Genomic DNA, 11,168 nt, shown 5'->3' on the forward strand with positions numbered 1-11,168 from the left:
TAATGAAGACATAAAGTGGAGAGTCAAGATCCAATTTCCAGTCCCAACACTCTTCATACATTAAAAAGTGGCATAAAATAAAAGGAACTTTCCCACCTTAATATTTTTAGTTTATTTTCCAATCAATAGAGGAGTATCTGTATGATCACTAGGTAATAGCTGCTTGGAGTACCACGTGAAAAAATGATCCAGAGGCCACATGCAATGCAGTCTGAAAGAGTGACTTGATTGATAAGTACTGTCTGTCACACCCACCAGTTACTCAAAAAGAGAAAAAGGAAAGAAGCACAAGCATTGTATACAGGTTATTCAAAAAGCACTTTTTATTTACTTTAACACAGATGACTTTTTACAGTTGAAACAAGAGATCTGATACACAATTTTGAGTTTTTAGCAGCACCTGCAACAAGAGGATTGTGAAATACCTCAGGATAAAGTAGAGATGGCTGAGGCAGGCACAAATTAACCTGAAATTTATCAATCCACTGAAGACATATGGAATCTGAGGCCCCCTGATATTAGCCCAATAGATGAAAATACAAAATAAATATTCTGTATGACATTGTAATGAACCATGGAAAAACAGTATAGTTTCAATTAGAAATAGCTTATTCAAAAACTTAGTGTTCATGAAAAAAACTACTGAAAATACTGCACTGAACATAAGCCTATATGCACAGTTCCCAAAACTCACAGATCTCAGCTTTTGGTGTTTTTAAATCTTATTCAAATTACACATCAACACCTCACTGAGTATTGCTCACTAAAATGCCACTGTTTTTTGTCACTTTACGTTAAATGCTTTTTAAACATATTGTGTAGTGATTAGCAGAAAAAAAGTTGGCATGGCTAAGAGGAAAGGGGCTTCAGCTAACCTGCCAATAAAATTAACACTTGTGATGAATGGACAGGAGACCTATAAATGGGATATCCACACAATTTTTTTTTTTTTACTTAAATGACCACATGCCATTCTGATACAGACAAGTACTTTTGTGAGTAAATGGAGGTCTTTATGAAGGCCTGAGATCTACAAATAGAAACTATTTTAAGCAGAGTGCAAGTAGAAAGAGAAGGCCCCAGGTCTCATGCACTTTAAAACAGTTAGCATTTAACAGTTCTGATGTACAGATTTCCACCCTAACATGATTGTAGCAAAATGATCATAGAATTTGGAAACCAGTGTGGCTGGCTATAGGCATATGCAGGATAGGGACCAATTCTTATGAGCTACAGGGTCCCAGTTCTGTCTTTGACTTCTGGCATAAAAGTTAGTTTGCCGATGGGGTCAGGACTATATTTAAATTGGAAATATTGAGTATGACTGGATTGAAATGCCATCTTCAATTTGGCTAGGTGGCCAAAAAGTCCCAGAGCTCTTAAAGCACATAAGGTCTTATGTGTAAGGCTGATTCCATATGTGACTACAATGGAGAGTTCTAAGCTGTATTCTTGTGAAAGCTCCCACCCCCTCCTTGGCCCAGCTCTCTTTTGGGGGTCATTTATAACTGTTCCTCACTAACTTGGGTCACTATTTTTATCATAGATGTTTAAAAAGTACAGATAAAAAACTATGCAGGACAAACAAGTCAACCAACAAGAACCAGAATGCATATAGATAGCTGGCAGTCATAGTAATCAAATTTTGACAACCACTTTTGTATTTTAATATCTTATCTTTAGGAAATTTATATCTGGGCACACAATGATTACTCAGATTTCAAGAATTTTTCCTGCCATATTACAAAAGCAAAAGATAGAGCTACGTAGTTACTGTTAAATGCTGATCCCAGAATAGTTTGAGCATTTTAAAAGTCCCTCTCCATAGTCTTAGCTATTGTCTTAAGATACATCTAATTATAACATGGCACTGAAATGTAGTTTGTAGCTTATAGATTTATAGAACTTAGAGCTGGAAGGGACGTGAAAAGAAACATTCAGCCAGTACAGAAATCCTTTTAATGGTATTTTAACAGATGGTCATCCAGCATCTACTTGAATATTTTTACTGGAAAGTTTACTATTAAGGCAGTCCATTCCACTGTTGGACAATTCTAATTATGAGAAATTAATTCTAATGCTGGGTTAAAGTCTGCTCTCTTGTCACTTTTAATATCCTAGTTTGGCCAGCTGAACATACAGTACAACAACAACAAAAAAAAAACCAAAACACCCAGTTTCTTCTTATACAATAAATATTGGAGTTAAGGAACCTTGTGAGAAAAGCCCATTATCCCCCACTCTTTTCTGAAGGCTTCTCTGAGAGCACAACATGATGGACCAAAAGACCATCAAAATTATGAGCAGAGAGCACTGCATCCAAAGCCATATACTAAGCAGCATCGCTAAATTGATAAGAGGTTGTCAGAGAAGAAACATCCCTAGGCAGCAAAAGTAGACTTATGAAGTAAAATCAGACCAACCATTTATTTGCAAGGGTGGTTGGCATATTTAAGCATAATACATTCTCTAGTACCCTGTTACTTCAAACACAAGGAGTATAATCAATTTCCAGTGTCATCAGTGTATCTCTTATTGAGATGGTATATTTTGAAAAGCTCAGATGGCAGCAAAGCATACATAAAGGTTTAAACAAGGCAGGATACATCATTATACTTTTGTATTCCTAATCATTACAATGTCTTTATAATTCAAGCTTAGGAAATACTTGTTTGCATTATTATTTTATTGTAATAAAGCTCAGAGTATTATTTTCCCCCTTTGGCAGACATGTCAGAAACTGCTTGGCAAGAGTTGGTGGTGACATTTGTTAGCTGATTAATGGAACACTTTAAGGAATAGCTATAGCTCTTTAATTCCTTCATGCAGCTGGGTTCTAAGTTTAAACTGTGATTTGAAAAAAATTCTTAAATCTCTCAGGACTAAAGTTTTCTGAAATGTCCTGATGCACACAAGAAGGAAATAGCAGAAATCACACAAAATACACTTGGCTTGATAAAGCACTTTTTAAAAAGTTGCTCTACAACTTTAGCGTGAAAGGCTCTAATTAACAATTACAACCTTATCTCTTACCCTTTCTTTTTTGTGTGTGCACAGTTTTAGAGGGGCACAGTTATTCTTACACTATCGATTGACCAATTTGGGGTACATCTTTAAAAGTCTTCTTACTTTTAACAACATGAAGATCCTGCTTTGGAACCACCATTCAAGTCAATAGTGTGACCTAACATGCAATGCTCCAACTGTTCCTCTACAGCCAACACCTGCCTGACAGCTTCTTCAAAGGCCACTGTCACATTAGTATCATCTTTGGCACTTGTCTCTAGATAAGGGTAATCTCCATTCTCTATGCACCAGGCTTGTGCCTCCTCAGTAGTCACTTGCCTATCCTCTTTGTCTACCTTGTTACCCAGAACTACAAAGGGGAAGTGCTCAGGGTCTTTCACATCTGCATAGTAGATGAATTCTTTCTGCCAGTTACCAAGGTTCTCAAAGCTCTGTCGGTCATCCACACTGAAGGTCAAGAGGCAGCAGTCTGCTCCCCTGTAGAAGGGTGTTCTAAGGCTCTTGAAACGTTCCTGCCCTGCAGTGTCCCAGATCTGGAGAGTTACAAAACGTCCATCTACCTCCAGATCTCGATTTAAGAACTCTACCCCTATGGTGTGAAAAGCCTGGGAGTCAAATTTATTTGTTACATAACGGTTCATAAGCGAGCTTTTCCCAACTCCACCATCACCCAAGAGAATGACTTTTAAGAGCAGGGATTTACCACTCATTGTTGCAGCACCAGATGGGGAAGAGTTTCTAACCAAGATAACCTGAAAATAAAATAACAAATGAGAGGGAAAACAGTTAAAACTTGAAATGGAAATCAACTTCATAATAAATTTCTCTGAATTATGGAGCCTTCTAATTTAGCTTCTCTCAATTCATGCTCATTAACTGATATAGTATAGCAGAAGGAATAAAACTCTTTTTGCATGAGGGAGAAAATAGGTCTTGCTAGTCTGAGGTCTATTGTCTCTGCCAGGAATGGCTGAATGCCATGGATAAGTGGACTAGCAAATGGTGCTGCAATTTGGTTCAGTTTTGACCCTGTTTTCTCTTAGATGAGAAAACCTAGAACAGGAATGCCACTCAAATGTGTAACCATATTAGCTTCAGATTTTGACAGTTCTAAACAGGCAAATAGTATGAAATTGAATTGGAGTTTGAAGTCTGTTAATGATGTACTGAGGAGAGAAGGCTGCATAAGTTAGAATTCTGTCAGGAGAGGTTTAGGTTAGAATTAGACCAAAGTTGAAAGAGAGAAAAAGGTCAAGTTTCTTCTGGCATTTGCCTTATTATACTTGCATTAATATGGATGCCCTCACAAGTAAAGGATCATCCATAATCTTTTCTTCATGGAACAATAGCAGTTAAGTTGATGATAGTTGACTGGTACCAATATAATAGCTGTCACTCAGGAAGAATATCTAGAATAGCTTATTAATTTTTAGTTTTACTAGTAGATTCTAATTCTATACTAGCACTAAAGAAACATATTGTAACCTCTAAAGTACTAATAATTATACTGAACCCTTTTGTTACCTCCATAACATGTCTATACATGAAATACCTAGAATGCATCTTAAGATAAAAAGATCAGCCCTAACCGGTTTGGCTCAGTGGATAGAGTGTCGGCCTGGGGACTGAAGGGTCAATTCCGGTCAAGGGCATGTACCTTGGTCGCAGGCACATCCCCAGTAGGGGGTGTGCAGGAGGCAGCTGATTGATGCTTCTCTCTCATTGATGTTTCTAACTCTCTATCCCTCTCCCTTCCTCTCTGTAAAAAAAAAAAATCAATAAAATATATGTATAAAAAAAGATAAAAGATCAAATGCTTATTGTACTAGATTCTGTTAGGTTCTTTCACATCAGCTCCATTGTGGAAACTCAACAATGATGATGTTAATTGGGTGTTATTTATGCATGAGACCCAAAGAGATGAAAAGTAATCATTAATCAAACAGCACATGCAAAAGTGTTTCTGGAGTCAAATATATTATTTGAAATGTAATTTAAAAAACCCTCAGTAGTCCTTAAAATTATATTGGTGTGCATGTGTACTAATCATATATTTTTCTAAATAGTCATTTTTAGAAGTTCCAATGAAAAACATATAAAATATATATCTATCCAGTTGAGTATAAAATATAAACCTACCCAGTTGGGTCTTTGTCACAATCTTGTCTTTTTCTTGTTGGTTTTTTTTTTTTTTTCTGTTCTAGGATTCTAAAAAACAAATTGGGAAACATTATTTTTTAAAAAATCTATAATAAAATATATATATATTATACTCAAGTCAGGAAAACAACAGACCAACCTCAAGTTACCTACAGAGAATGCTTTTCATAAATATACTTGAGTTTAAAATGCTATAAATGTTTAATATGGACAAATAATTTTATTTCAAGAACTTAAACTTGTCCTAATTTGAGTGTACTTTATGTAATTTTTAAACTTTTATATTGTCTCTTTATTGAACTCTCCATTCAAAGTAAATCAAAGCAAGTGATATTCACAGTAGAAGATATTTGGGAAAGGGAAAGCACAGAGAAAGCTAAGATATGCTGAGATTCTATGTCAGAGATGAAACTCCTTCCCTTTATACCTATCAATGTTCCCATCTCTAAGAACTTTCTAGCACACTCAGCAATCTTCTTTGAGTTTGTCTCTGCATTTGATTTCACAAGATCAGAGAAGAAAAATTTATGTTTGGGGATTCCCTATTTATAATATATTCTATTGGCTAACTATTTTACTCATTAATTTTGATCATCTGTCTTGAACACAAGTTTTAGTATTTAACTGGCTTTATTAAATTCAAACGCAACTTCATTTAACATTTTAGTTAATTATGGCAAGAATCTTATTTAATCATCATCAAGAATACTGGTCTAAACAGCATGGGATGGCCAGAGGGGGAGGGGTGGGGGCTGGGTGGAAGTGGGCAAAGGGGGGGAGATGGGGGACATCTGTAATAGTGTCAACAATAAAAATAAAGTTAAAAAAAAAAAAAGAATACTGGTCACCCAGCCAGCGTGGCTTAGTGGTTGAGCAATGACCAGGAGGTCATAGTTCAATTCCTGGTCAGGGCACATGCCTAGGTTGTGGGCTTGACCCCCAGTGTGGAGCATGCAGGAGGTAGCCAATCAATGATTCTCTCTTACCATTGATGTTTCTCTCTCTCTCTCCCTCTCCCTTCCTCTCTGAAATCAATAAAAATATATGTATTTTAAAAAGTATACTGGTCTAAAAAGAAAAACAGTTCTTAGATTTGTTGAGTATTCTTTCATAGTGAGGAATAAAGAAACTTTAAAAAACAATCTCTCTTGCTTAATAATCTCATGTAATTTTTAAAATTTATTTTTATTGTTAAGAGTATTATAGATGTCTCCCATTCCCCCCCCCCCCCCGCCCTCTCTGCTTCCCGCCACCCTGCTTCCTCCCACACCCCAGGCCTTCACTGCACTATTATCTGTGTCCATGGGCTATGCATATATGCATATAAGTTCTCTTCCTGCCCTCCCTTCCTTCTAAGATCTGTAAATCTGTTCCATACTTCCAGGTCTCTGGACCTATTTTGTTCATCATGTTATTTTCTTCAAATATAAATAAAGAATATTATAAGGGATTTATTAGAAATATAAATTAGTAATTATGAATTTAAATAATGTCTTTTAAATTGATAGACTTTGTTCTCCTTCTTGGTCTATATCTATTCTAAAGAATTCTCAAGTTTCCCACAATTCTTTATTTTTGCCCTCTTTTTTTCTGTTCTCAAACTGCTGTCTTTGGCACTAGCTCAAGTAATAAATATTTCTTTAAATGGTGATGAAACAAGTGTTAGTAACCTCTTTATTTTTAATACTTGTCTGTGGGATAACTTTCAGAACAGAACTCTTGAACTCTCAATTAAAAAAGTAACAGAAGGAAGAGAAAACTTGGGCACAATACCGGTAGTATTAAGGGCTTGTGCCAAATGAGCTTCTTTAAGTATCTAGCAAACAGATGTTCATATCATTCAATGACTTACTAACTCTAGTTTCCTGACTGCAGATACAGCAGATGAAGGACTGAGTGCATATGGAAACCAAATACTCAGCTCCAGGAATAATGATGAAGTATTAATAACTATCTGAGATAATGCTGCAGTTGCTTGTGCATTCCCTATTTGGTCATGTGCACACATAACTTCTGGGTACATAGGGAGGAAAAGCAATGTGGTTCAATGTCAAGTGCACTGGGCTGGCAGCAATCAGGAGATAAGAGTCTTCATCGCTGCTTTCCCATTAATTTATTTTATGAAATTGGACAGGTCACTTAATCTTACTGTGTTTCAATATTGTCCTGTATAAAAATAGAACTGATAATACCTACTTAACTCATAGGATTCGGGGGGGTTGGGGAATGAATAACTTATGAAGCCTGCAAAGATATGTATGCATTTATTGAAATTTTTGGTTTGAGGTGTTTGTTCCTCTTGCTCCTCCACCTCCTTTCACTCACTGCTGGGAGCCTTATGACTCAGTATTAACCCTTCTTCTCAAAAGGGCCTGCCAGTAGGAATATAAGAATTCTTCCTTTTCTTTGTCTTCCATATTTGAGAATGCCTTGTTTCCCAATAATTTTGAGCATCTGCATATACCACAGAATCTCAGTGTGGAGGGACCTTAAGGGTCTTCTGGTCCAATCCTGCTACTGCTGCTTGAGAAACATTTGAGTGCCTATTGGGTGCTGTTTCCTTACTAAGGTGACCCTCTATTTACCTCTGCTGTCTCCAACTCTTGTTTGTTTGCTGGAAGTAGAGATGAATACTGTACAGTTAAGGCTTGTCACCTTGCCTTCAGTCACTAAATCCTGCTGATTTTTCCTTGGAATATTCTTGTCTGATCCTCTGCTATCATCCTCATTTTGGCCCACATTTTCTTGCACCTAATCTATTATGAAAGCTTCCCGCCTGTTCTCTCCCTTGCCTCTGGTTTCTCCTTACCTAATCTATTTTGCAAAGCTTAATCACTTGAGCACTCACTGTTGGACATGCATACATGTTTTAGGTGAGGTCTTACCCTCAAGGAGTTTACAAATTAACATATAAGCTTCAGATCTCATGGTTTACAGTTGAAACAGTAGCATTATACCACCTTATTTTGTTACCAAAACCTTTTTTACAAGTATATCTTTCTGACACAACCAAATTTTAAATTCCCAGATAGTAAGGCCCTTGTTTGTATACGTCTTTGAAGACACTTGAACATGCAGCACCAGGGTCCCCATATGGCTAATCAATAAATATTTGTTCATTAATTAACTGTTTAAGTAGGTGCCAAAAACTAATGCCTCTAACTTTATGCCAAGGTACAATAGAGCCACAGTTCTGTAAGAAATCCAAATACTATTATTTATAAGGTGACTAAAGAGCAGAAGTTATGGTCTTATATGGGTCACTTTCTAGATGGAATTTAACAGGAATTCCACCTGTTGAAAGTTGGTTGAAATACTCAAGTTTCCCTCCCCTCCCCTCACATTTTAAAAATAAGCATACAGATCTCTCCATTCCCATAAAAAAACAAGAGGAGAATAATTATCTTCATTTCATGTTTTCAGTGGTTACTGGCATCCCCACTATCATCATCATCACTGAAAATGAGTGTGATCTTCTTTAGTACATTGTTATCTTTTTTCAAGTTTTGATTTAAATTTGGCATATTCTGGGGGAGGAAAAATTGATTTGCTCCCCCAGAATATGCCAAATTTAAACCAAACCTTGAAAAAAGATAACAATGTAGGCAAAAGAACCCTTTGATAACTCTAAGTACATTCAATAGGTAAGTCAAACCACTTATACATCGTTTATGGATCCCATATCAGGTTAGGATTTGGACTAAAATGTTTATTCTGATTTTGGTCCTATTCAGAGAAAGATCTCGCTTTAACAGACCAACTATCCTAGAGATGCAATTGTCCTTTCCTATCCCACGGCCCCAAATAGATTAACAAGCATTCTCTAAGGATAACTTATTCACTTTTTTTTCAATCAGGGTATACATCTTAGACAGTAAGGTGAATTAGGAATTCATATAACAGATACTTGCCAGCTTTCTTTGCTCTTCAACATACTTGAAACCTTCTGAATCTGCTGTGCTGGCACCCACTGATTGTATTTAGTTGGGGGTGGGAATGGAGGTGAGGGAGGAGGCAGTACAATCATGAGAAAGAGGTTGAAGCTTTGAAAATAGTACATTTTAGTGTGATGATGGAGAAAAGAGTGATAGAAATGCAAATTGGCAAGTCAATTCAGTTGCCATGGGTAGAATGATGCTCAAATCCATAGTGCAGATTGGGAGCAAGTCTTGAGAGGGATTGTACTGCATGGCTGGGGGGTGGGGGAAGAGCAGCAGGGGAGAGCTAAGCAGTGGGTGAGAGTGGCACTGGCTGCAATCTGCACAGGAGAGGAGCCATAGTTGGGGCTGTAAGGAAAGCCCATCTTGTGGTGACATACTGGTTGAGGCTACTCAACTCACTGTTGATTCCTGGCACAATGTTTGTTAATACTGCACTGGAGAACTGGGAGAGGCTTTCTTTAATCTATGTGAAAATCAATACAAATAAGAAATGACAAAATCTCTGAGTTCCTCCACCTCAAATGGTGTAGGTTATTTCCAATTCAACCTGATGCTTAGTGGTGGTGGTGGGGTTCCTAGCAGGTGAGCCCTCTGACGTGTACACTGGATTCATTTAGTAGAGCTAACAAGTTATCAGCTACATCCATGCACTGAGTCCAAGAGTCACAGCTGTCATGCCGCTGAAATGCTATTCACACATTTATGTCCATATTTAGATCTTATATGCATCTAGAAGGGACCAATGTGGAATTTCACCTCTAACCTTTCATTCCTCAGGATGACAGCTCCGTGGCTATGAGCCTGAAGGCACACTAGATAGCAATTTGACACTGTCCCCAGGCCACTTCTTCCCAAGTAGACTAGCTAGAGACAAATAGGTAAGGTTTGGGTAAGTGATCAAGGTACCGGGAGAAGCTTCTTTAGGAGACTGGGAATGTTGTCATCTCTATGACAGGGGCATTGTTAGCACTGGGGATCTAAAAAGTGAGATGCCACGCATAATTTCAGCTACCTCGGACCCAGGTCCTCTCATCTCACCCCCAGCTCTTAGAACCAGAGGCCGTGGCGCATGCGCACTGAGCCACACCCGTTCCCCACGGAGTCCTACCCCTCCCTGCCCGGCTCTGGTAGCCGCTTGGATTACTCAGCAACGACCCCCCCACCTCAAACAGTCATCTACCCCCCAACTGCGACCCCTGCACCACCGAGGTCCCTTCCCCAAGGTGCGAGTGCCCTCGGAAATCACCTAGACCTCCCTTTATCCATCTTTCCCCAAACACCCCACCTCCGGGCCTCTGGGGTCCCGGCTGTTGGCCTTGCTCCCTGCCCACGCACAGTCACCTTACCCGACACAATGGGACAAAGATAGAAGAGAGCCACGGGCACTAGGCAGTCAGCTCTGGGAGCTGGCCGCCAGGCTCCTCAGCGACACTGTCACTGCTCCTACTGCCTCCCGGTCCTCAGTGGGGCAGCAAGTGCAGCTTGGACCTCGGTGGCCTGACAGCTGCTGCTCGCGCCCGCCCGCCGTTACTGCCGCGCAGCGTCTCGAGCCCGCGCCTGAGAGGGGAGGGGGCGGGGCCCGCGCCGCCTCCTCGGGCCCCTTTCTTGTTGCTGGGGACCTGGCTGTCTCTGGCCCTCGCAGGTCCAGAGCGCACCCTGTCTCGCTCAGTTTTCTTTCGTGCTCAGTGTCCAACTCAGGTCTCCCTTGTCCTCCTCCCCTCCCCTCAGTAGGCACAGCAACAATGGACCGTCAAATATTGCTCTCCCACTTGGCTCCTCTGCAGCCGGGTTCCACAGCCCCATTTTCCGCAATTACCCTTCGACCTACCTCATTTACCTTACCACTAAACCCTCTACTTTTGCCAAAAGGATAGCACATATATCCTCCTGTTTCAAACAGCGCAGGGAAGTATATCACTAGGAAATACATTACACAACACGTTACTAGGTCCTCTAGCTGGCTACTGCTCATGAAATTCTCATGGCAATCCAAAAAGAAAGATTCACATCTATAGCTCAGGCATAGAAGGCACACCATCC

General features: G+C 39.3%; 1 protein-coding gene across 1 annotated transcript; it reads right to left on the minus strand.

Moving 5' to 3' along the window:
- Window positions 1-306: 306 nt before the first annotated feature.
- RAB9B (RAB9B, member RAS oncogene family) lies at window positions 307-10,614 on the minus strand. The gene is made up of 3 exons (XM_080653025.1): window positions 10,475-10,614; window positions 5,167-5,235; window positions 307-3,779 (listed from the first exon to the last, which is right to left on the minus strand). Exon 3 carries the CDS (start codon window positions 3,735-3,737, stop codon window positions 3,132-3,134), a length of 606 nt encoding a protein of 201 aa, XP_080509151.1. The 5' UTR covers window positions 3,738-3,779; window positions 5,167-5,235; window positions 10,475-10,614; the 3' UTR covers window positions 307-3,131.
- Between the last annotated feature and the right edge of the window lie 554 nt (window positions 10,615-11,168).

The sequence above is a fragment of the Plecotus auritus genome, assembly GCF_963455305.1.
Source record: "Plecotus auritus genome assembly, chromosome: X".
NCBI lineage: Eukaryota > Metazoa > Chordata > Mammalia > Chiroptera > Vespertilionidae > Plecotus > Plecotus auritus.